This window comes from Berghia stephanieae, chromosome 5 (genome assembly GCF_034508935.2).
Source record: "Berghia stephanieae isolate SIO BIC M18660-M18661 chromosome 5, UCSD_Bste_1.3, whole genome shotgun sequence".
NCBI lineage: Eukaryota > Metazoa > Mollusca > Gastropoda > Nudibranchia > Aeolidiidae > Berghia > Berghia stephanieae.
In genome coordinates this window covers 67,058,860-67,085,434 of record NC_088364.1, presented here as the reverse complement: position 1 = coordinate 67,085,434, position 26,575 = coordinate 67,058,860, and the positions used below count along the sequence as shown (strand labels likewise).

Sequence of the window (26,575 nt, the reverse complement as noted above, 5' to 3'; positions counted from 1 at the left end):
AGTATGGTGAGAGAATGTGAGTAAAGAACCTTTTCCAATGACTTAACTATGAGTCAGAAGAATGTTCATCGAATGGTAACGAATGTGACAAATTTTTCTGTGGTTGGTAAGGATAGAGTTATGGAACAAAACTCATTCTTCTCAATGTTATTCTATCTCAAAATGTTAAAATGAAGAGTGAAATTGAATGTTTAGCATCTGAGGGTCACCTCACAATTAATGAATGACAAGATAGTAAGTGAATAAGTAGATGAACAGGATGAGTATAAGTTATTGATTATAATGTGAAAAGTAATAAACAAAAATGAATATAACAGGTTCAAAAAAGAACAAAGTACTAAACACAAAACCCTTCTTCAGCCAATAGAAAAAAGTTGGGTTTTTTTTTTGTTGGCTGAAGAAGGGGTTTTGAGCTCAAAACGTTCTGTTTGGTATTTAGACTTTTTAAAAAAATTGTTATATTCATTTTTGTTTATTACTTTTTACAGTCCACAGCTTCTAGCACCTTAGTACCACATTGACTTGAGTTTAATGTGTAGAATTTGGGATCATTTGTGACCCACCAACTAAAAATGGTATTATCTCAGGATGAAAAGGACCCCTAAAAGTGAATTTGTAAATAAAAGAATGTAAAAAATACAAACTAAAAGTGAATTTGTAAATAAAAGAGTGAAAAATATGAACTTCAGTGATTTGCAATGTAAGAAATTGCATTTATTCTCCACCATAACGAAGAGAAACTAACCCCAAGTTTCTTGTTTGTATCTATAAATTGAATTTCCAGCACCATTGTTCATCCCGACATAATACCGTCCTGACATGATTACTCACATTTGTTTCCTTGAACACTAATTACGACAATTTCCTTCTTTTTTTTTTCATTATCATTTGGTGATTGACATCTTGTCTTTTGCAGCTATGTGGTCTAGTGGTTTGACACTTGCCTTCTGACTGGAAAATTCAGGGTTTGGGTCCCACTCTGGGTGGTACATAGTTGAGTCCTTGGAAAAGGCCCCTTTACTCACATTCTCTCAATGTACTCAGGCCTTTAACAGCGTTGTCTCTGTCAGAAAAAAAATAAATTCTATCACCGAAATAGCATCATGTTTTATCCTATATGTTAAGTGGGTTTTTTGGGGGGATTTTTTTGCTGTTGGCAAGGGACCTCTTGTAAAGTACTTTGAGCATGTTTTGTGGACATTGTAATATACCTGTGCTAGTCTTTAAAACAAATGTAAATATAATAGTTTTTTCATATTTTCAGTTGAAAGCCGATATATTATTTTGTTGTTGAAAGATTGAATACATGCCTGCTATAATAACACCGATTGCCTGTCCATTGAAAAGAATTTCCTTTGTGGCAAAAAACTGTTGGAATAAAAAAAAAGAGAGATGTATTATTTTCAAATCTTGTACAAATAGAAAAATAGAAAATTTCATAAACAAAAGACTAAATATTCAAATTTGAAAGAAAATCATAATATCTGCGCTTTTGTAACAAATGTTAAAAATTGCCATTGCTTTGTTCTATATTTTTGCCTATAACATTAACTATGAAAGCATCTACCTGAGGCATATAAAAATGATGATAATAATAATAATAATAATAATAATAATAATAATAATAATAATAATAATAATAATAATAATATAATAATAATAATAATAATAATAATAATAATAATAATCAGTGCTGATTGAGATGATAAGACTATCATTGATACTCTAGCTAACTTCTGGAGAGTGGGAAACTGCACTTGCGTGTTCCACCACACATCAACCCTCTCATTGCTAGCACATTGTTTCAAGTAAATGTTATTTTTAAAAGGAGGAAATTCCTCCTCTGGACTCCAAAATCGCGGATTTCCGCGAGAGTGGGAAACTGCACCTGCGTGTTCCACCACACATCAACTCTCTCATTGCTAGCACATTGTTTCAAGTAAATGTTATTTTTAAAAGGAGGAAATTCCTCCTCTGGACTCCAAAATCGCGGATTTCCGCGAGAGTGGGAAACTGCACCTGCGTGTTCCACCACACATCAACTCTCTCATTGCTAGCACATTGTTACGAGAAAATGTTATTCTTAAAAGGAGCAAATTCCTCCTCTGGACTCCAAAATCGCGGATTTCCGTGGAGCCGAGGAAAACCATCAGCACTGCATCATCATCATCATCTTCAGAATAATAATAATAATAATAATAACAACACCACCAGTGATAATGATGACAAAAGTAAGAAACTGAAAAATACAGGACAGCCCTTACTTCTTGGGGTTTATATTCCTTCCCATTATGCTGCTTGTAATCATTTCTACCACCTTCTGGGATGTCTTTTGCAGAAAGAAAATTCACAACACCGGGCATTTTCTGGAACAGCACAACAAACAATAGTGCAATTAAAATACAAATATAAAAATCTAAATTTATTCAAAAATGTATTTTTCAGTGACAATGGTATTCCTTCATCATTTAGGGGTGGCTCAGCAGTACGGTCTTTGCTTAGTTCCCGAAAGGTACAAAGGTTCAAAGAACAACTACCCTGTGTGGCCTTGAACAAGTCACTTCGCCCTAGCTTAGTTTGCTGCACTGCACTGCGGCTGATGCCTGGGTTATTCCAGTTTTCACTTGGAATAGACACTAAAGACAAATTTCCTCTATGGGATGAATAAAGGGAATTTACTATTTATTAATTAATAAGAAACAGAACAGGTAACAATTCAGAATAATGCTCTTTATTCCAGTGAAGTAAATTTTTAATCATACAATAAGGAGAAAAAAACAAACAAACAAAACAATAAAACTGTATAGATATAAGTCAAATTTTAAAATTCTACTTTTTTAAACCCAAGACAAATATCATGGTAAAATGATGGAAAGATACTCGAGCATTTAGAACACGTTTAGGTTGAATTTATGAGAAAAAATTAAATGAACAAAAAATATATTTTTAATACACTGCACAAACATTGAAAATTTCAGACTTTACCTGATTTTCAGAGGCCAGAATTTTGGTAATTGTTCATCTTTTTAAAAATTTAATTATTTTTTTTCTCACGGTCATTCTATTTTTCTTAAAACAAGTATTTTTTTCAATTTTAAGCTTCAGATGTGTGTTAATTGCTTTATGCTTATTAAGTAAACCTAAACCGTTACCAATGCTTCTGATGCATCAAGTGATTCAATGGTGGCATTGCCTTCATTGGAAAGGACAAAAGCTGCAAAGAGTTCATTCTTGTAAATAGGCATATCATTCACAAAAATAGCCTCACCAGACGCCTGTGAAGATAGGGAAAAATGGAATCTCTCAGAAAAAGCAAATGGATTATCATATTTTTACATTAATGAAACTCATTAAGTTTACATGTTCTCTTGAGCTTTTATATTATCCAATATCCACTAAACATGCACAAAACGTTTAACAAAAGGTCCTTGGCCAACAGGGACACTAAACATGTAAGATGAGACTGATAATGAGACAGGTACTCGTTTTATATCTGAGCAAGGTGATTAAAGAGCCTTTTCCAAGGACTCCATTATGCGTTGCTCAGAGCTGGGCTCGAACATAGGACCTTTCAATCTGAGGCTATCTGTCATACCACAAGACCACATAGCTGCAAAAGTTTTGTAATTGTAGGTAAATTGTTCCATAAACGGAATGCATTTAAACAAAATATGTCGCTAGTTTGCTCCTTGCTCAAATTCCAGGTTGTTGAAACTATCCCTCCTTTTCCTGTTAATAATCTGAACCACTATTAATTAATCAAATCTTTGGAAAAACTCCCCAAAATATGACTATTAGGCTTTCAAAACGTCGAGGTAAATTTAAACTCAATGATTCTTCATTTCCATAAAATCAATTGATTTTACACTGCAACACGTTATAATTCACTTACCTGTATTGAAGAAGTTTTCTTTGGCATTGCATTTTTTAAAGGGTAGTTACTTCTTTTTTCTTGATAGGTCTGCAGTCCCGATGATATTGGTCTGTAGAGTGGATCTTTTCCAGACACCAATTTGGAATTTTGAGACCCAGTAAGTCCAAGCAACACCTAGAATGTGGATGAATAGAAACAACTGCCTTGTTTGAATATTTTGCACACAATTTCAAAATTTGATGTTGTGATACCAAAAACCCCCCAACAATTTGAGCTTTTACATAGCGTAATATCCACTAAACGTGCTCAAAGCACTTTACAGAGGGTCCCTGACCAACATGAACACGTAACATATAGAATGAGACATGACATATTACAATTTTTTTTTCTGACAGAGACAATGCTGTTAACAGCCATGTACTCATTTTACACCTGAGTATAATGAGAGAATGTGAGTAAAGAGTCTTTTCCAAGGACTCAACTATGTGGCCATGTGAGGATCGAACCGAGGGCCTTCCTTCCAATCTAAAAGCCAGTGTCATACCACTAGACCACATAGCCGCACAAAAAGAATTTTTCAAAGAGATACTAAGCTGCTAGAAGCTGTGGACTGCAAGAAGTAATGAACAAAAATGAATAAAACAGCTTTAAAAAAGAATGAATAAACAAACACGGTTTCAGGCTCAAAACCCTTCTTCAGCTAATAACAAAAACAATAAAAACATAAATACATCATTTAAAATTTTTTAAAATTTGTCTCTAGGGTCTATTACAAGGGAAGACTGGAATAACCCAGGCATAAGCCGCAGTGCAGTGCCGCAAATTGAGCTAGGGCGAGGTGACTTGCTCAAGGCCACACAGCACAGTGGCGGGTGATCGAACTCGGTACCTTTTGAATCGAAGTTTTAAAAATCCATTTCTATGTTGGATGGATATGACGTTTGGAGAAAAATCAATATTATGGTTGGTAAGGAACGAGTAATTAGCAATTAGAGATTAGTAAAAAAAATATTAAATAATTCTGTTAATTTTGAGTGCAATCTTGATATTGCTATCTATTACGTGACAAGTCATGCAAATACAATACGTATCATAATGATAATGCTTTCAATACTTTGTAGTCAATGATATTTCAACACAAATACAATTACTTAAAAGCTTGCAGATTGCTGTATGAATGATTTCCTAGAGTGAAAAACATAGCAATGGTCATATTATGTCCCAGAGGAAATTTTCTTTAATTCTTTTATTTTTTTTATCAAAAAGAAAATATAGAAGAGTGACTAACTTTGTATAGCAAAGAGCATGCCAAATCTTGCCTGTATTTTGGTGAAGCCAAGAGTGGAGAAGAGTCTGGATTCAGCTCATTTTTCAATATGACCAAAGCCTCTGGGGAAAAAAATTAATCCTTCTTTCTTAAATTCAAACATTTATGAGAATATGAAATTAGAGAAATATAATTATGATGATGATGATGACAATGATGATGATGACTATTATCATGATGATGATGACAATGACGATGATGACTATTATCATGATGATAATGATGACAACAATGAAGACCATGACCATGATGATGATGATGATGATGATGACCACAATGATGACCATGACCATTATGGTGATGATGATGGTGATGAAGACAAAGACGATGATGATGATTATCATGATGATGATCAGGATGAGGATAATGATGAGAATGATATTAGTACTGGTGGTAGTGGTGGTGATGGGTGTAATGCTTAATGTGGAGGTGATAGCAAGGATGATAAACCAACCTTTAATTACATTATTTTTAATTGATTTCCCATTCAAAAACCTTTCTGTTGTGTCAGCATGCACCTATTTTACAAGTCAAAAAATAATAAAAATAAGAAGAAAAGAAAAAAAGGAATCTCTAATTTTCTAAATATAACCACACAACTTAGCGTAGGTGAAGATGCTTGTTCATGGCTACTTTTATCTATCAGGAACTCTCTTGATGACAGTCTGCAATGAATTCTAAAGCAAATGTTACTGCTTGAAGTTCAAATATATAAATAACATTAGTAAAATGGAAAAAAAAGCTTCAATTCAATTCACAAAGATTCCCATCACCCGTTTACTTCTTTTGAGTAATAACTGAAAGTGTGTCTGTTTGTGTATGTGTATGTGTGAGTGTGTGCATGTAAGTGATATTTTAGATTGTCATTCTTGTAACTGTGAAGCGTATAGAGCATGACTTAGTCATGGTTATGCACTATACAATTGCTATATAAGATTATTATTTATTCCATTTTATGAATGCAATGAATTCTATGTGCAGCAATGCGGTTTTGTGGTATGACATTCGTCATCGGATCGGAAGATCCAGGGTTCAAGTCCAGCTCTGAGCGAGCAGCTCATAGTTGAGTCCTTGGAATAGACTCTTTACTCACATTCTCTCACTCGGGTGTAAAATGAGTATCAGGCTGTTAACAGCATTTCTCTGTCCGGACAAAAATTAAATATTTCTTGACAGGCAGCATGTCTTGTCCTACATGTTAAGCATTGCTGTTGGCTAGGGAACCCTTGTAAAGCACTTTGATCGCATTTAGTAGATATTGCCATATATAAATGCTCAATTTTGTTTTATTTTTTTTTTACCTCTAGCATAAAGATATCTATAGAAAAGAACCTTAATATTCAGGGGAGTTGATAAAATAGCCATCAAAATTAAAGAGTAAGAATTTGATATCCTTATATGGGCACCAGGGGGAGGGGGAGCACTTTTGTATATTTTCCATGGGCAAGATTATTAACCCCCAATTTACTCATAATGGATAACATGAGTGATTTCTGTTGACATCACTTGTTTGTTTGATTATCTATATTCCTTCATGGAATGCCTTGGCAACGAAATCTCATGATACCACGTGGTAGGGCATTATTAACGGTTTTAATTATATTTACATGGGCACCAGGTCAATTTGTAGTTAGTGTTTTAACTACCTACTTAAAAATGTATACTATATGTCTTTTCTGTGCTTTCCATCGTAAAGAGGCTATGGTGCACTCCTTTTACGAAACAAATATTTTATAAAATATGGGTACTTTTTAAATTCATAACTTTAATTTTTGAAATTTAAAAAAATCAACTAACTGTTTGAGCGTTGATGCCTCCAAAAACAATTGAGGGTTGATGACAGATTAATAGATCGTTGACTGAAAAGCTGAAGGCTGCATTTACATATGCATGAGCATTCTGTCAAATAAAATAAATTTGTTATGAATTTTGGTAAAATATTAGTGGTGTTCTTTTTATCTTATCCAATTTTTGTTTCATTTTCTTTACCTTTTTTTGGTATATTAACCTTAAGCCTGATAAAATATTCACGGCCATCGAACTGTCAGTAAAAGGTACATTGTAAAGTGTATTACTTACGAAAGAGTGAAAATAGAGAGGCTTTGTATGGGAACAATACGGATAATGGACGTTTCGGTTACAAACCCTTTGTCAGCTCACCAATACACAAATTAACGTTATTGTTCCCATACGAAGCCTCTCCATTTTCACTCTTTTGTTAGTATTTTCACGATCACCGGCTTCAGGCAGCCCCTAGCGTTTTCTGTTAAGTGTATTAAGCTCTGACAAAAGTTTTGCCTTATGTTGTAAGACAATCTTTTTGTCATTTCTTTACATGTGACACAAAAATGATCCGTTGTCACGTAAGTAAAAAGGGAAATTTTAAGTTAACACGTCATTGTTGAATTCAATAATTTTCATGTGTCTCTAGTTTTACGAACACATATCACTTTGAACACAACTTTAAGCACCCGTCAGGAAACTGAACACATACACACTAAACGTTAAATGAGGTATCAGTGACATTGAAAGCAAAAAAAAGATGGTGGCTCAGGGTTAATTTCAATTTTTTAATTAAGTGACAAAGAACACAAATGGAGATTAGCACATGGTCAAGAGATTGTCCTTTACCTTACCTGCCATCTTGGAGTAACCTTGAACGATCTGAAAACCTCATTGTTAGATAATCTTGGTAATATTACAACAGTGATAACTTTTCCTTCCATATTTACATTTCGAAGAAACTCTAAAAAAGTGTGTATACATTTTTGACTTGTGAGACAATCTGTGGAGACAGAATTTATTAATAAATAAACGAACAATGAGTGAGTGGGTGAGCAAATTATAATGATGGAGAAATGATCAAGAGAAGTACAGGCACTTAAAATGGTTAAATTAAGGCACTCATTTCACGATGCTTCATAGTATGTTCTTATTAGCCAATGACAGTGCAAAAATTCAATCAACTCAGCTCTCAAACTGCCTCACTAAAATGTTTGAAATCTTTCTAAAAATAGGTAAACAAAAAAAAATAAAGATTGTAGTAAAGTCATTTAATACAAAAAAAAAAATAATGTATAACTCTATAAGCCTGTGTGTCCTGCTATTCAAGGAATAATATAATTCAATGATGAATTTGTCTTTGGATGATTTCACAGTATATTGATGCGAATAAAACCAATAAAAAAAACTATGTCTTTTGTCAGCTACTAGACACTGTGCATGATGTATTCTCACTTTCTCACAAGTGGGCGGCAGCAACAAAGCATTGAATGAAGTTAGTGAAATGTTTGTGAGAGTTTGTCTATAATTATGAACCTTATCATGTATGTTTACCTTAACTAAGTCGAAAGGTCTGATAGTTATAAGATTATATGTATGGTGAAAGTATAAATTAAAAGCCACGTGTCACAGTTTGAGACAGAATTTGTATGAAAATATGTCCCACTCAGCATTCTGATTCACATCAATTTGATTAAAAAATGGTCTGTATGGTCTATATGGTCAGTTAAACATATTTTTTATTACTTCACAACTCAAACCCTTCACATAGTTTTACTTTACCATATATCTCTAATGAAGCCCCTACAGCTTCCAATAAGGTGAAAATATCAGACGGAAATTCTGGATGGTTGTGTTTGACCATCAGATTACCAGCAATGCTTCCAACCTGAAAAAAAAAATATAACACAGTCATGACAACATCATTTTATATGGAATGCATTTCAAAATCAAAAGGACAATTTGGTTCTTCCCACTGGTCAAAAAATGGTTTGAACAGATCGCAAGAGTAATTTCCAGCATTGCAGTTGACGAATGTTCTGCTCCATAAGGAGATTATAAATATGTGTTTGTGCTTTTAATAATGTTTGTGCAAATATGTAAGAAACAAGGGCAAAAGACACGCGGAAAAAATTGAAGTAAACATAGCATCATACATTGCTCCCAATAAAGGTGCCTGTGATGATTAGCTTAATCCTTCAGTTTCCAACATCGTATTAGATAAATGATGGAGCAGAGATTGGGCAGTGATGGAAATATTTCCTTAACTCCTATTATAGGTTTGGACGATCGCGCTCTCCAACGTAAGTGCTGTAAATCTGGTTTGGATGGTACCACCCTCTAGTACCACTTGCTATATAAACATTCTTATCACCTAAAATGTGTACTGATCTCTCACATACACCAATATATATATATTAACATACAAGGCATCAAATTCTAAGTCTTTTTATTATCTGTAATGTGATATCCAGTTTATTCTGTGTATCATGATTAGCTAGTGTGTGATTGAAGATTTTTGCAAGTCATCCATCAAATGGCTCAAGAATTAATAAAACCAAAAAGGCAACTAAATGCCATATGTAAAAGTTTACGCAGTCTATTGTTCTTCATCATGAAAATCCCCCTTCGAGGTAGACTGATGTCTGGGATGGGTTTTTTTTCTTCTATTTTTCTTTCTTTCTTTATCTGGTTTCTTTCATACACACTGGTGCCTGCTCCTTAATTTCTGAATTTGATATTCATTTTGAAGAAAAATTGGGATTGGAACAAATAGAGTGCAACATTGTAGACCTTGAAACCGTGATCAATAGGGGAAAATGGAGGTGCATGAACAATGACACAGTTCAAAAAGGTTGCTCTTCACTGAACATCTGAAGGCAAAAAAAGTGAGGCAGATCAAGGTAGACATGGCGAAAAACAGTACAGAAGGAAATCAGACGATGGAATGAATCCTAAGGGTCTCTGCAACGAATTTCCTGAGACAAAGACAAGTGGAGATCTTTCATTGCTGCCATGCATGCCAGTGGGCGTTAAAGACAGTAAAAGTCCTTCAGAGCCATTAAGCCCATAGATCTGGAGTTTATCCCAGTTTATATAGCGTGAGATGGACTGCAGTAATTGTTCACTACACTTTCGATAGGATGATAATCTAATGCAAAGTACTTTCTGCCAGATCTAATAGAACCAGCTACCCAATCACTGCTAGGTGGACAGGGGATCAGAAAAAAATAAATAAAAATGACTTCATCTGGGATATATCTCAGTCCTTCGCCTGTGAAACAAGTGCTCTACCAAATGAGCTCTCGGAACCATGTTAAAGGTAGTAAGTAAATAAAAATGGCTAGGGATAAGCAGCTCTTGACATTAAAATAAATGACAAAAAGAAAGTTGTTGATGAACAAATAAATGAATAACACCTATCCCTCTTAAAAAAGACCAAATACCAAAAGAGTCATTGTATTTTTAGTCTTGGCCCTCAAAGGTGTGATAACACTGGCGGTGCTGTTGGCCAATAATATATACAGTCTTATAAAAATAATGTTTAAAAAGAATACAGATGTTCGTGGTTTACTCCAACTTTACAACAAAAAAAGGTCACACCACTCAGGTGAAAATGAGTACTATGTAGCAAACAATGACAGGTACTATAATTTTTCTATTGAATATTTTCTATTCTCCTAATGGGGTATATAATAAATACATTGTTTCACATGGCTTACTGGGCGAATAAATGAAGTATTTAAAGTGTATTGAGTACTGTACAAACCATGGAGATGTACAATATAGATTTGCATTTTAATTTATACTTAAAATCAAAATGGTTCCAAAAAACAATTAATTGATGCTATGCATTTAGCTAAAATATTCACAACATCCACCAGCAAGATTAAACATACCAACACACAAAATTGGGTGTAATCTTTCAAGTTTATAGTCTGATTGATATAACTTAATGAGAACTTATCACCAACAGGCTGTCTAAACATAATAACAAAGGGTTGAGTGACGTCAACTTTGTTCCTTCTATACATACATTTCTGACCATGACATTTCCAACCCTCTTGAGGTGTTTTACCATGGCTGTAAAATATCCAAAGCCAGATTCGACCTGATTTGATTTGAGTTGGGAGATAAATTCTGTTATTGTTGTACCGCCTCCAACTTTCATCCCAGATTCACTAATCTGAAATAGACAATGCCCTTAAAAATATTTCTTTAATCATTAAGAAAAATAATCAGTGAGCATTTATATACTGCAATTTCCACTAAACATGCTCCAAGCACCAATAGCAACACTTAATACGTAGGATGAGACATGAAGCCTGTTAGGCAAGATAACTTTTTTCCCCCGAAAGAGACAATGCTGTAAACAGCCAGGTACTCATTTTACAACCAAGTATGGTGAGAAAATGTGAGTAAAGAGCATTTTCCATGGGCCCAATTATGCACTACTCAGAGCAGGACCCGAACCCAGGACCTTCTGATCTGAAGGTGAGTGTCTTACCGAAAGGCCATATAGCCACATGAAAGCTTCTACTGTCAAATCATTGTCATCATTATCATCGTCACCATCACCATCATCATCCATCACTAGGTGGTGAGTAGTCATATGGCCAGGAACAATCTTTATCTTTTTTTTCCTTACTTGTTTTGTTGTTTATACTCATTTATTCTTTTTGAGATGAAGGCGGAATCCTTAAGCAAGTAGAGTACAAAATATTCTTCAGCAAACACCAAATGAAATAACAATGAAAATTTGAAGATTAAAAGATTTATCTAAAAATCACTTTTTTTCCCAGTAGATGGAGAAAACATGCAATCGTTTCCTCAATTTGTCATGAAAAAAAAAGAAAGAAAGAAACAACATCACCTCAGATGAGAAAATGCCCTTTACTGCATGGAGATCTACATAAATGTCAAATGGCCCTTCATCTTTGTAAATTCCTGAAAGACATCAATTCATTGTCAAGCTCTGAGATGAAAGGAGATTTTTTTTTAAAACATTTTTCTCGAATAAAAAAGAATTCAGATATTAATTTCTATAGATCATTCATGAGTTACAGATATTATAAACAAAATAAATGAATACAGACAGAAAGAAAGAGAGACAGATTGATAGATAGATAGATAGATAGATAGATAGATAGATAGATAGATAGATAGATAGATAGATAGATAGATAGATAGATAGATAGATAGAAAGTTATAAAAACAACTATGGAATAATATTGCTCAATTTTTTTATAGTAGACAGATAGATAAATAAATAGATAGATAAAAGACTTGGACATTTATCAACCAACAAATAAACCAATAATCATCAAAATTATATGCGGATAAGCCAATAATCACCAAATAATCTAGTAATACTTGTAAAGTAACGGGTGGAAGCATAGACAGCTCATTGAGATAATTATAGGAGTGAGAGTTTGGGGGGGGGGGGGGGGCCTTTGTTTAGAAAACTCATTAAGAATGCCAACTTGAAATTCGTCAAACTAATACACAACTATGGAAATACGATCCCATTAAATGGTCAAATTAAATTCTAATCTAATTTTTATTTTTCAAAACAGTACAATTGGCAGCTGTGATCTTATTTTATCAAGTGCAGTCAGAAGCAACAATATAACCCTTTGATGACACTGCCATGACGACATCAGTGTAACCACCACACTCCAACTCAGTTCAGCTTTATTAACATTAGCTAGTTAAGTGACTCAGTGGATCAGTGATTCAATGATTCACTCATGGTAACTGTTCGTTGCACGGGTCTGTGACGTATAAAAATGATTATTTCTTGAACAGGTATGTCTTATCCATTGAGCACCCGTCCATGTTTTATCAACAGATAACCTGTTCTGAGTGGATAATTGTTATGACTCCAATAGATAGATAGATAGATAGATAGATAGATATATAGATATAAACATTTGATAGATATATAGATAGACATATAGATAGATAGATAGATAGATAGATAGATAGATAGACAAATAGATAGATATATAGATAGATAGAGAGATAGATAGATGAATTAGTTAGATTTAGTCCACATCTACAGATTCATCATGATTATGATCAAAGTGATTCACATAACTTTATTCATTCCCCCAACAGGCCATATGAAACCAAATTTCCATTTCATATAGAGCAAGTTGCCTGTTAGGCATCCTTTTTGTAATAGTACCGTCACAATATCGATCACTGTCTAAAGCGAGATATTCAATCACACCTGAGTCCAGTGGAAAACTCATAATATTTTCAACCCACATCATTCATTTAACTTTGAGACACCAATGTATTCCATAAAGCCAGGTATTTAAGTGTGAGCAGGGCCAAAATTTTCCATGTGCAATATTAAAATAAGCAAATAAAGAGATTGTTAAGCCAAGGAAAATATTTACAATACCTTTCGCAGAGTTGCCGAAGAGTAGTTTAATTCGGGAACTTTTGTTTTGCTTATAAATTTCTGCTACATTACAAAGAGAGAGAGGTCTGTAAATGAGAAAAATAAAGGTATGACTTCAGTTAAAAATCCAATCTGCAAAGAAATACAAAACATATTATACTTCATTTTCAGGAGGAAGAAATAGAAGGGAGACTTTATGGTTAATTAAACATAATGAAATTGATTGTCCATTGTATCTCTTATCTTTTCCTCATTATTGGTGAGCTAAGAGATAATACTGATTAAACAATTAAGTTCATCGACTACAACGAACGGCTTTAAAATCTTATTTTAAATTATTAACGCGTACTCAATGAAGTGACATGTGCAGAATTTTGTTTGTCTTGATAGCAGCAAAACAACAATGGAGTGTTCTACACGTTTTCCCATTACAAGACGAACAAAACAAATATGGAATTATGCACACATCACTTTAGTGAGTTGACAATCTAAACAGTAAATCTCAAATTAGACTTTGTTGTAGTTGATGAACAGAATCATTAAATCCCTACTGGACTTTTAAAACACTTACGACCGCATGTTGTTTGATGGTCATAATTATTCATAATAAAAAAATGAATGCTGTGTTCAGATGAAAGTAGAATTTTGAATATAATTTATACCTGAAGGTGAATCCATGTAATTTTACTAAGAGTTTGGAAAGCCAACATTGGAATTGCAGAAAAACAAATACAGTGAAGCTAAGTTATAACGAGAACATCTGTTCCACGCATAAATTCTTGTTATTTTTTAGCTCTCGTTATAACCGATTTTCAAGGGAAAGAACGACATAATACATCGATAATCCTTCAAAATAGTATACACAGTGCTGAACTTCATGTCAAAGCGTCGAAATATCTCAGCAATCATTGCCTCATTCTTCTCTATGATGGAGACTTTAGTCTCAATAGTCAGTCTCTTTCTTTTGTTATCGAGTTGAAACTAGGTATAATGATGATTGAGGATGTGATTTTGACAAAAAGTGTGGCAAAAATATGGATTGAAATTGATAAGCAAGTTGACAGTTGACAGCAGGAACCGACACACTATGATGTAAAAAAAAAGTAAGCAGTCGTGATGCTAATGAACGGTGTCAATAGGTGCATTGATGTGACACTTGAACTCGTCCAATAATAGGTAAGATAGGTTGTTTCATTTAATTTTGAGAGGTGATCATCATGGCCCTTATCTACACGTATATCAGCCATATTGATAGTAATATCTATCCTTTTGCTATTGTAGCACTACTGACACAGATTGCTTCACTTACATGTGTGATTGTGATGTTTGTTGATAAATAAACGTGCATTTTTGCTTTTAATTTTAGATCCAATTCTCGTTATTCCCAGTCTCCAAATCGCTCTTTGTCGTCATAACAAGTCTATTTACAATAGAGAAATAATATAGAAAAAAACGGATCTAATTATTGCTGAGCTCTAATTTCCGATGCCATTAAACTTAAAGCACCACAGTACTATACATGCCAAAGATGAACTAATTAAACAAACCTGAACCATTTAACATTCTCTGTGTGTAACTCCAAAGGTCTGGGTCTTCCCATATCTCCAAAACAACGTACTCCAGTTTGTGGGCGCAAGTGGACATTTAAATCCTGTGTAAAAGGAATGAAGATGACAGCCTGTTAGTTATAAGTTCGACTAAATTATATCAATCAAATTATAGCAATCAGACTATAAACTTTAAAAGTTACACACAGTTTTGTGTATTGGTATGCTTAATTTGGCTGGTGAATGGTGTAGGCTAAGTATTTTACATAAACGCATAGCATCAATACAGAAAAAAAAGGTTTCAATAAACCTTTTTGATTTTTGTTGCTTTTTTTTCTTTGTCTTTATGGTTGATATGAAACATAATCTTGTTGTATGACTTGAACTTGTATAAGAACTGTGTTTGCATTTTGGGGAAGTGTTAACAAGAAGTGGTGTCAATGAACCATACATGAGCAGACTGAAGTAGAAAAACATTATTAAATACTGTAAAAAGTGGCTGAGAAAGCAGAGCCAGGCAAAGAAAAGATAGTCTACAACTGATGTCTGTACTATCCACGTTAAACTACACGTCAAATTTCAGATTTTGAAAGCAGGAAAAATGTTTGATTTGTATTATTTTGGTTTTGGTCCAACTCAATTTATAGTTGTAGAAGATGCTTGTTCTTGCCCCGAAACGGCAGAGCATCTAGTCGAAAGGTGTGTTGTGACGATGCTACCAGGCGGGTTCGCGACGGTGCACGAATGCGGACCGGACTTTGCTGATTGGGTCGATCGTCATAACATAATAGTGTGAACCATAAGAAGCTGCTGCAGTCAACTGTATTACCATCAATGTCAATTATCAAAATAACAATAACCAAGATACACTTAGCGTCATCATCATCATCATCATCATCATCATCATCATCATCATCATCATCATCATAATGATAATAATGATAATAATAATAATAATAATAATAATAATAATAATAATAATAATAATAATAATAATAATAATAATAATAATAATAATAATAATAATAATAATAATAACAATAATATTAACAATAATAATAATAATAGTAATGACAACAATAACAACAATGACAACAACAACAATAAATATCACCATCATCAAAAGCCTTATGGCTTACTTCAATATCAATAGGTCTGGGTGTGTATGTGGCATTATCACAAACAAATGATTTCATGGCATCAAGGATGGGGCGGTAACCTGTGCATCGACAAATGTTGCCATCAAAACTGTCTTCAATTTCTTGTGTTGTCATATTGGGATTTTGATGCAAGAGGCTGAATAAAAGTAGGAATCAAAGTATAAGATGAATGAGTGGAAGACAAAATTAGAAAATTGACGGAAAGCTTTTTAAAGGTAAAGCTGTCACAATGTCTTGTGTTGTCATTTGGGATTTTGATGAGGAAGGCTGCAGGAAATTTGAATCTGTAAGAGATTTTGGTAATGAGAATATATTGAATCAATACAATTGAATAACATCAGCATTCATTAATAGGGGGAGACCTGACAGCTCACCAGTAGAGCACTCGCTTCATACACAAAGGGACAGGTATCAATCCCAAGTGAATTAGAGATATTTTTTTCTGAACACCCCCCCCCCCCCCCCCAAGCCCCTTCTCCCTTGTCCACCCAGAAGTGATTGGATTTGTCAAATCTGTCCTATTCACTTGCTGGCTACTGGCTACCCTTTGAAAAAAGTAAACTGTCGTCTTCATGGGTTTTATGTCTCTTAGGGCTACTTTACTCATAATAATAATAATAATAATAATAATAATAATAATAATAATAATAATAATAATAATAATAATAATAATAATAATAATAATAATAATAATAATAATGTAAGTAAATTAATATTATTACTATTATTATAATTATAACTATACTAATAACAATAATAACAATTATTATTATTATTAATGTTGTTGTTATTATTATTATTATTATTATTATTATTATTATTATTATTATTATTATTATTATTATTATTATTATTATTATTATTATCATTGTTATTACTATTATTATTATTATTATTATTATTATTATTACTATTACTTACCCATACATATTCATTATTATCCCCGGTGTGCAATAGCCACACTGACTGCCAGAAAAACTAGCAATTCTCTCCTGGATGGGGTGAAATCCATTTTTCTGATTTCCAATGCCTTCAGTTGTGCTTATCTGCCAACCATCCACAACATTCAAGGGCATCAGACACTATAGAATATAAACATTTTGAACATTTATTTTTTTTCCATTAGTACTTATCAGCATATATGCTCTGTATTTCAAAATTGTTGAACAGTATTGAATATTTACCGACTGAACTGCATATGTCTGAATTTTGCCCGTCCTGGTATCTGTGTGAGTGACTGTGACAGCACAACAGCCACATCCAGCTTCCTTGCACATGACTTTGGTGTCTGGTAATCCTGCCACATCTCGAAGGTAGTCGTTTAGGGTGGTTGTTGTTGATGTATACTTGCTGACTGGGGATGTTCATGACACTAGTGAATCATGTGTGATGATGATTAGTGTTGATACTGATATAAATTTATTTTTTTTAAACACAACCCCCCCCCCCCCCCCCCATAAAATGTACATTTTAAAGCAGGGGGTCCCCAATAGCTAAGTTGGTAGAGCATTTGTTTCACACACAAAAGAGACCAAGATCAATCCTGGGTGAAGTCGATATTTTTTCTTATCACCCAGTGCTCCCAGCAATGAAATAGTAGCTGGGTCTGTTAGATCTGGTGGAAAGTACTAACATCCTAAGGAAAGCAAGCGAATTGTTATTGTAAGTCTCAAGCTATAGAAACCAGCATAAACTCTGGCTCTATTAGTTTAATGACCCTGAAGCAAGGACACAATTAAGCAATGCAAGTCCATGATGCAAAATTCACTTCAAAACACTAGGTACATTCATTTACCTAACAAAACATGTACTGGGTGATTCGATAAAATGTGAACATTATAAGTGAGCACCATTGCTCATCATAACTATACGGCACCATAAGAATATAATTCAAACCTAACACTTCAATATAAATTGATACTAAGCTGCCAGAATCTGTGGACTGTAAAACGTAATAAACAAAAATGAATAAAACAGCTTCAAAAAAGAACAAAACACGGAACAATTTGGTCTAAAAACCCTTCTTCAGCCAACTATCTGATAGAATATAAGTTATTTGTAAGTTAGTCCTCTTTGATTAACTCCTACAATCATAATGTTAAATTTGTATCAGGCAATCACCTTCTGATCCTGATAAAAGTGGCTGTCATCATGGACAACTAGCAGCCTAACACAATCTGAAAATCAATTACAATCTGAATCAAGCTGAATCCTTTGGATTCCAGCACTGAAATGATTGCAGAGTTTATTATAAAGAGGATTTTTTTTCTCTTAGATTTATATATCTTTATAAAAATGTATTTATTATTCTGACTTCCATGTTTGTCTAATTTAATCCTTTTTCGCCAAAATGAATACAAAACGTTTTTTGTCTGAGAATAACAATAACATAACATAAAGTATTTCCCAATTTTGGCAAAAGGCACAGCAATGTAAAGGGTGATCTATCTTCAGCAATTGATGTTGATGAAGAGAAGAATGGGGAGTAAAGCTTACCAACATGTTCTTTTCCATTTACAATAAATGAAATATCTTGGTTCTCTCTGAAAATATAATAAGATAATAATAATAAGACCTCCCATAAGACCACTTCTTATTCTCTAGAGGATATTAATTATTTTAGTGAAGACAAATTTAGATACTTTAATCTTTCTAAATAAGATAGATGTCGGCATCAAGGAAAAAAGCTCCAAATGTTCTCTTAACAGTTTGCATTGGCATCGGTTCCCTTTTTGATGAAGAAAAAGACACACCACAATCACCATGAATGCTAAGTGTAAAATTGAAAGTAGAGGCTTAGGCAGGTAGGAGCGAGAGACAAGAGACTAGACCGAAAATTAATTTTGAATAAAGAGAGCTCGTAAACCGGAACCCGGAAATGATTTCGAAGGCTGACCAGGATTGCCAATTTGGAAGATTTTCTGCCAAATGTCCTCTTTTTTTTGGGCAGAATTTGAAGTCGTCTGGCAGAGAAAAATCGGTTTGGCAGTTTGGCAGATATTTGGCAGATTTTTTTTTTCCGAGGCCTAGGGATGAATGTATAGGTCCACTCCACGTTTTCCATGGCAATTTTTATGTATCAGTGATTTTTTTAAACTTGGGAAATGAAAAAAAAAATTATGACATCGGCCTTGAGAATTTTTTGTTTAACAAAACTGATGAGTTTTCAAAGGGGGTACTATAAATAGTATGGTTTGGCAGATTTTTGTGGTATTTGGCAGATTTTTAAAATCCAGTTGGCAGAATGCCTGAAATTAATCTGGCAACCCTGAGACTGACTGCCGCTGTCATGGATGAGTGATAGGCATAGTCTGATAACCCAATTCCTTGTTGCAAATGGAAATCTCAACCAAATAAACAAAAACAAAACAAAACTGTATTTAAATTAGAGATTTTTAAATTAGAGTTTTTATTTAGCGCATTATCCACTTATTGTGCTCAAAGCGCTTTACAAAGACCAACAGCAACACGTAATATGTAGAACGAGACATGACGCCTGTTAGGCGATTTTACATTTTTTTCCGACAGAGTCAACGCCGTTGACGGCCAGGTACTCATTTTACACCTGAGTACGGTGAGAGAATGTGAGTTAAGAGTCTTTTCCAAGGACTCAACTATGCGCCGAGGGAGGCTCGAACCCAGGACCTTCAGATCCGAAAGCGAGTGTCATACCACAAAACCACATAGCCGCACAGTATGTATTTCCATTACAACAATGGGCCAAATTGAGTATCAGTACTTAAGATCACCTAGCAATGATTCCAACACCTCCACGTAGCTCCTTGAACATCATATTAGCAGGTCTGATAAGTGAATATCGGCCTCTTTTATCTACTGCTGAAGTAGATTAAATCATAATTAGTTATGTACGGCTATGTGGTCTTGTGGTATGACACGCTTTCGGATCGGAAGGTCCTGGATTCGAGCCTTTCTCGGCGCATAGTTGAGTTCTTGGAAAACACCCTTTACTTACATTCTCTCACCATACTCAGGTATAAAATGAGTACGTGGCCGTCAACAGCGTTGTCTCTGTCGAAAAATGTGTAATATCGCCTAACAGGCGTCATGTCTCGTTCTACGTGTAACGTGTTACTGTTGATCAGGGACCCTTTATAAAGCGCTTTGGCTATAATTTTAGTGGATATTGCCCTGTATAAAGCTCTGGTTTTCTGGGGGAAGGGGGGGGGGGGGATATTTAAAAATAATCATTCAGTTAATTAAGTAATCGATAAATGATTAAATAGGCTACATAAATCAATAAACAAGAAATTAAATATGTCAATTAGCAAAAATTTAAACAAATAAACTTGTCCTTTCAATGACCTAAACTTCGATTTGATATCTCGGGCTTCAAGATCATGTTAGAGCGGTTTGGAGAAATTGGTTCGAAATCAATTATTATCATCATCATCATCATCATTTTTATCATCATCATCATCATCATCATCATCATCATCATCATCATCATCATCATCATAATGATCATCATCATCATCTTTACCATCATCATCATCATCATCATCATCATCCTCAAACGTGTTAAATGGCATTTTACAAGTCTGTTGACATGAAAATTATTTTTAAAAAATTATATGTTAATTTAAGAAAATTAAATATTACAACTATAGATAATCTGTCTTTTGATGCCAATGAAATGTGAAGAATCTGATTTTTAAATTTAAATATTAAGGAAAAGTTAATCTAAAATATCGATTGAGCTTTATTCTTGACTGTGCGTTTATATGTACTCACAAGATCCTCCAATCAAATTAAACATAGAAACACATAAAATTGCGTGTAACCTATAAGTTTATAGGCTGATTGATGTAATTTAGTGAGAAGTAATCACTAATAGACGTCACAAAACAATAACAAAGAGCCGAATGTCGTCAAAACTTCGTTCCTTCTATAGATAGAACGAAGATGACGCCACTCAGCTCTTTGTTATTGTTTTTTTATTTTTTTTTTTTTTTTTGCCATCCACCTTTATGAATACTTCTCACTAAACTGTATGAACCAGAATATAAATGTTCAAGGTTATACATAGTTTTATGTGTTGGTCCGTCATACTTCCGGATGGCAATGTTGTGGTCCGTCATACATCCGGATGGCAATGTTGTGAACTTGTTAGCCAAGCGCATACTATCTATATGAATAGCTATTAAACTTACGTTTGACTTTGATTAGCCATAACTGATATTTACAGTATTTACAAGAATCAAAAGAAAACTTTAGCCGCCATGCCAAATACTAGTTGAATTAAGCCAAGGTAAACGTTCATTTATTTGCAGGTGTAATAACCCAATTTATTATGGGCTCATTGTTGAACCAAAAAAAAAATGATGTAAATTATTGTCTATTACAACAATGTTAAACTAGGACCAAAATTGGGTTCGGATGTCAGACCTGTATATGATCAACCAGCTGATGCTTTTTATTGAGTTAGCGGCAACCGACTACAATTACATAAAACGGTCTTTAACTAACAAAACGATATATATATATATATATATATATATATATATATATATATATATATATATATATATATATATATATATATATATCGTATATATATTCGTATATATATATATATATATATATATATATATATATATATATATATATTGTGTGTGTGTGTGTGTGTGTGTGTGTGTGTAAGTGGTCTTGAGGTCTTGACACTCGCCTTTGGATCGATAGGTCTTGGATTCGAGTCCCACTCTGAACAGCGCATAATCGAGTCCTTGGGAAAGGCTCTTTACTCACATTCTCTCAGGTTACTCAGGTGTAAAATCAGTACGTGGCTGTTAACAGCGTTGTCTTTGTCTGAAAATATTGTAATATAGCCTAACAGACGTCTCGTCATTCACGTTCAGTAAGTGTTGCTATTGGCTAGGCACCCCTTATAAAGCGCCTTGAGCATGTTCAGTGGATAGTGCTCTATACAAATGCTCAAACTCAAAGTTGCTAACAGTTTCTTAAAATCTCAGGTTTAAGAAATTTGGCAAGTTGGAGATATTTCAAATAGATCGATAAGTGTGCTCTTTGCAGGTCTGATAACCCAATTTCTCATGGGCTCATTGTTGTAATGGAAATCTTTTAAAATGTCGCAAAATAATATTATTGTCCATTACAGCAATGTTAAACTAGGCCCATAAGTGGGTTCGGATGTCAGACCTGCACATATGTACACGTCGGTCAATTGCAAATGGAATAAAAACTTCCTGGCCAATTTATTCCAAAGGCGTTTTGTCAGTGTGGCAGTGCCAGTGTGTTTCAAAGAATTACGCTGAATAATAAAAATGACAAGAGCAGCATCATTAAATTATGTTTGTGGGTATAAATGACACTATTTTTATCGATCTTCCGATTGGTGTTTAAGTTTTTACCAACTACAATGAATTCATACCGTCAATATTAATGGAATTTGTTTGCTGCTCGATTCAGTTGGTTAAAAAAAATAATTGAGCTTTTATATAGCACAATATTCGCTAAAAGTGCTCTAAGCGCTTTACAAAGGGTCCCTGACCAACAACAACACGCAACATATAGAACGAGACATGACGCGTTATTTGTTATTCGATATTACAATTTTTTTCCGACAGAGACTGTTAATGGCCGGGTACTCATTTTAAACCTGCGTACGGTGAGAAAAAGTGAATCTTGGTACTGTTGACGAAGGTGAAACCCGGAACGACCACATTTGTTAACATTGTCTATATTATGGGTCCTGCAAATGGCTACGGTCCAACAAATCATCTCTTTGTATTATGTAATCAAGTACGGTTTCCTCAAACACACAGTTGCCTCGAACTCAATCAAATGTCCTGATTGGTGAGGCTATCTGATCTAGTAGTAGGACAAAAGCATTCGGATCGGAAGAGGTCCAGAGTTCGAATTTTGCTCAGAGTGGCGCATACTTGAGTCATTGGAAAAGGCTCTTTACTCACATTGTCTTACCATACTCAGGTGTAAAATGAATGAGTACCTGGCAGTTAACAGCGTTGTCCCTGTCGAAAAAAAAATGTGTTATCGCCAAACAGGCGTCATGTCTCTTCCTACGTGTTTAAGTGCTGCTGTTGGTTAGGGGCCCCTTATAAAGCGCTCTGAGCACGTATAGTGGATATAATAAGAGTTCTAGTTTGTTGTATACAATTAACTTAATAATGTATTTATTTCTCTCTCTCTCTCTCTCTCTCTCTCTCTCTCTCTCTCTCTCTCTCTCTCTCTCTCTCTCTCTATATAATATATATATATATATATATATATATATATATATATATAATTGATTTATCTATCTATTTGCGTATGTATTCATTCATTTATTTTTCATTCAAGCCAAACGCATGCTAAGCTGCATCGAGTCTCCAACCAGGGACCTACCAGTTCGAGCGCTCCTAAGGGATCACCGCCTTGTCGTGGTGATGGTGGTAAAGTGCATACTGCAGGGGCAAGTCCCAATGGTCGACTGTCACGTATAGACCATCCCCGTAGACGAGCTGTATGCGGGTGCCTCAGACGGTCTGCCCGGGCAGCAGCTGCTATGCATGAACTAAATGGCGATCCAACCAGGCGCCCGTATGGGGACCCATCACCCCTATCCCGGACATTTCGTCTGGTAAGCCGCCGTTTACCGGATCCCCCCCCCCCCCCCCCCCTCTCATAAAAAAAAAAAAAGATCAGTTCAAGGCATGGGACAAGTTTCATATTTCAAAATCGCGAGACCGCAGAAGCTGCCACAAACAGATAAAAGTTGACAGGTCATGTTCTATAAACTTGCACTGCTAGAAAATTAATTTGAGGCAAAGGGGGTGGAGAGAGAGAGAGAGAGAGAGAGAGAGAGAGAGAGAGAGAGAGAGAGAGAGAGAGAGAGAGAGAGAGAGAGAGAGAGAGAGAGAGAACTGATATGATAAACCTGTAAAAGCCATTAATCTAAATCCTTATTTTAATGGTTTTAGATACTAACTTTGAAGTTGGATATAACAAGCCAGTGAGACTTTTTTTCTGTTGCCCCGCCCCGTTTTTTTCTATTGATTTAATTTTTAACCCCCCCCCCCCTCCTTCTACCCTCCTTTCAATTATTAAATCACCCGATATATTATATAACATGATGTCAATAAATGCAACCGTTTTCATGGCGACCCCACATTGTACAGTAGAAGCTAAGTTAAACTGTGCCAGTTATACCCCAAGTGCTTATGTTGTGTATTCGAACAATATAACATTATAATCCCCTTACTGCCGAAATCTTAACAAAACACATATGTATGTTGTTGTTTTTTTTTTCCCCGCTTACCAATGTGCGTCTAGAGCTGTCGCAACATGAGATTGGCTCTATATAAATTTATATGATATTAAGTGCTTGAGGAAGATGTTGAGGATATTCTGGCCAGAAACCGTCTCAAACAGCGACTTGATGATGCGGACAGGGCCAGAGCCTGTGTCTCTTCTTGTGATGAGAAGATAAGGAACATGGGCTGGTCATGACGTCCAGAGAACCAAGACGATATACCAAGGATATGGACAGGGCTAGAGTCTGTATCTCTTATGGAAGTGTCAATTGCCAAGGAGTGAGTCCTTGGTAGTTGACGGTTCATCAATTGCCAAGGAGTCAAATTGGAACTCTTCGGCCGCATGTGGTGATTTCAGTCGGGCCTCAATCAGCTGCATGTGGTGATTTCAGTCAAGCCTCGATTTGCGCGCATACGAATCTCGAACCCCGTCACTTTCTTTTCTTTGTTGTGGAAAGGATCAAGTCCACACTTGTTGGCATTTGTTTTTAATTTTTATGTCTTTTCACGAATTCCAAGATGATTTAAAATAATATCAAACAAAAATTACTGTTGATTTCGGATTCAGCGGGGGAAAAAAAACAGAAGGACGAGGTGGCAAATCCCTGCCAAGATGTCCTAGATTAAAAAAGAAAAATAAGATTTCCTTTATTTTAAAGGAAATATACTGCACATCGTCTTAATACGGAATAATTAACGTAAAACATTTGTGCAACAAGATCAATCCGTGGCATTAATAGTAAATAGTTGATGATCTACCAACTGGCAAGGTCCGTAACAAAAAGAGGAAATATGAGAGAGAGAGAGAGAGAGAGAGAGAGAGAGAGAGAGAGAGAGAGAGAGAGAGAGAGAGAGGGGGGAATGACAGAGAAATACATACACAGAGGAAAAAATGGCAGAGAGGGAAAAGAGAAAATGACAGAGAGAGAGAGAGAGTGTGTGTGTAATAGAGGAAAAAAAGAGAAAATGACACACAGAGAGAAACAAGAGTAAAAGAGAGTATTAATTAATATTAATATTATTAATACATAACATCACTCTGTGGCAATGCCAACAAGATATGAAGTGAATAGAAAAGTGCCAGAAGACAATAGAGAATAAAAATTTTTTCGCGGCGGTGGTGGGGTTTGAACCTGCGACCTTATTGGTACGACAACTCCGCCTGGCAGGTGAGAGCGTGGCTCTACCGTGTGAGCTATCCACGAACACAAAAAATATTCGTTTCAAACTCAAAGTCATTACTAGATCCCTCTCTCACCCACTTCTTGAGACCGCCGATTCGTTCGTACACCACCATCGCGAATAATTTTGACCAGCAGTTAAGCTTAATAGCCAATATTCTCAACACAAACATATAACATAGAAACGATTGAGACATTGAGTATGCTCCGGTGTATGGGGTGAATTTTTAATTCAGAAAAGTGAGTGGAGCAGGCACTTATGTTGGTAACAACAAGATATGAAGTGAATAGAAAAGTGCCAGAAGACAATAGAGAATAAAAATTTTTTCGCGGCGGTGGTGGGGTTTGAACCTGCCGCGAAAAAATTTTTATTCTCTATTGTCTTCTGGCACTTTTCTATTCACTTCATATCTTGTTGTTACCAACATAAGTGCCTGCTCCACTCACTTTTCTGAATTAAAAATTCACCCCATACACCGGAGCATACTCAATGTCTCAATCGTTTCTATGTTATATGTTTGTGTTGAGAATATTGGCTATTAAGCTTAACTGCTGGTCAAAATTATTCGCGATGGTGGTGTACGAACGAATCGGCGGTCTCAAGAAGTGGGTGAGAGAGGGATCTAGTAATGACTTTGAGTTTGAAACGAATATTTTTTGTGTTCGTGGATAGCTCACACGGTAGAGCCACGCTCTCACCTGCCAGGCGGAGTTGTCGTACCAATAAGGTCGCAGGTTCAAACCCCACCACCGCCGCGAAAAAAATTTTATTCTCTATTGTCTTCTGGCACTTTTCTATTCACTTCATATCTTGTTGTTACCAACATAAGTGCCTGCTCCACTCACTTTTCTGAATTAAAAATTCACCCCATACACCGGAGCATACTCAATGTCTCAATCGTTTCTATGTTATATGTTTGTGTTGAGAATATTGGCTATTAAGCTTAACTGCTGGTCAAAATTATTCGCGATGGTGGTGTACGAACGAATCGGCGGTCTCA

The 26,575-nt window shown here is 35.0% G+C and overlaps 2 protein-coding genes across 2 annotated transcripts in view; one reads left to right on the top strand and one right to left on the bottom strand.

Annotated features, from left to right (window-relative positions):
* The window catches only part of LOC144973466 (uncharacterized), a 38,240-nt gene extending 16,789 nt beyond the window's left edge, over positions 1–21,451 (bottom strand). Inside the window, exons 1-18 of the mRNA XM_078915939.1 lie at positions 21,274–21,451; positions 18,599–18,645; positions 17,287–17,456; positions 17,024–17,184; positions 16,082–16,238; positions 14,943–15,046; positions 13,396–13,481; positions 11,857–11,930; positions 11,020–11,169; positions 8,766–8,871; positions 7,838–7,986; positions 6,999–7,100; positions 5,656–5,719; positions 5,163–5,263; positions 3,893–4,048; positions 3,153–3,275; positions 2,265–2,366; positions 1,311–1,368 (exon numbers count right to left, since the gene is read on the bottom strand). Coding sequence (XP_078772065.1) covers positions 1,311–1,368; positions 2,265–2,366; positions 3,153–3,275; positions 3,893–4,048; positions 5,163–5,263; positions 5,656–5,719; positions 6,999–7,100; positions 7,838–7,986; positions 8,766–8,871; positions 11,020–11,169; positions 11,857–11,930; positions 13,396–13,481; positions 14,943–15,046; positions 16,082–16,238; positions 17,024–17,184; positions 17,287–17,456; positions 18,599–18,645; positions 21,274–21,293 — 1,930 coding nt within the window. The 5' untranslated portion in view covers positions 21,294–21,451. The remainder of the gene's footprint in view (positions 1–1,310; positions 1,369–2,264; positions 2,367–3,152; positions 3,276–3,892; positions 4,049–5,162; positions 5,264–5,655; positions 5,720–6,998; positions 7,101–7,837; positions 7,987–8,765; positions 8,872–11,019; positions 11,170–11,856; positions 11,931–13,395; positions 13,482–14,942; positions 15,047–16,081; positions 16,239–17,023; positions 17,185–17,286; positions 17,457–18,598; positions 18,646–21,273) is intronic.
* Positions 1–26,575, top strand: part of LOC144973468 (core histone macro-H2A.1-like) — a 592,749-nt gene that overhangs the window by 81,808 nt on the left and 484,366 nt on the right. The gene's annotated exons all lie outside the window — the stretch shown is intronic.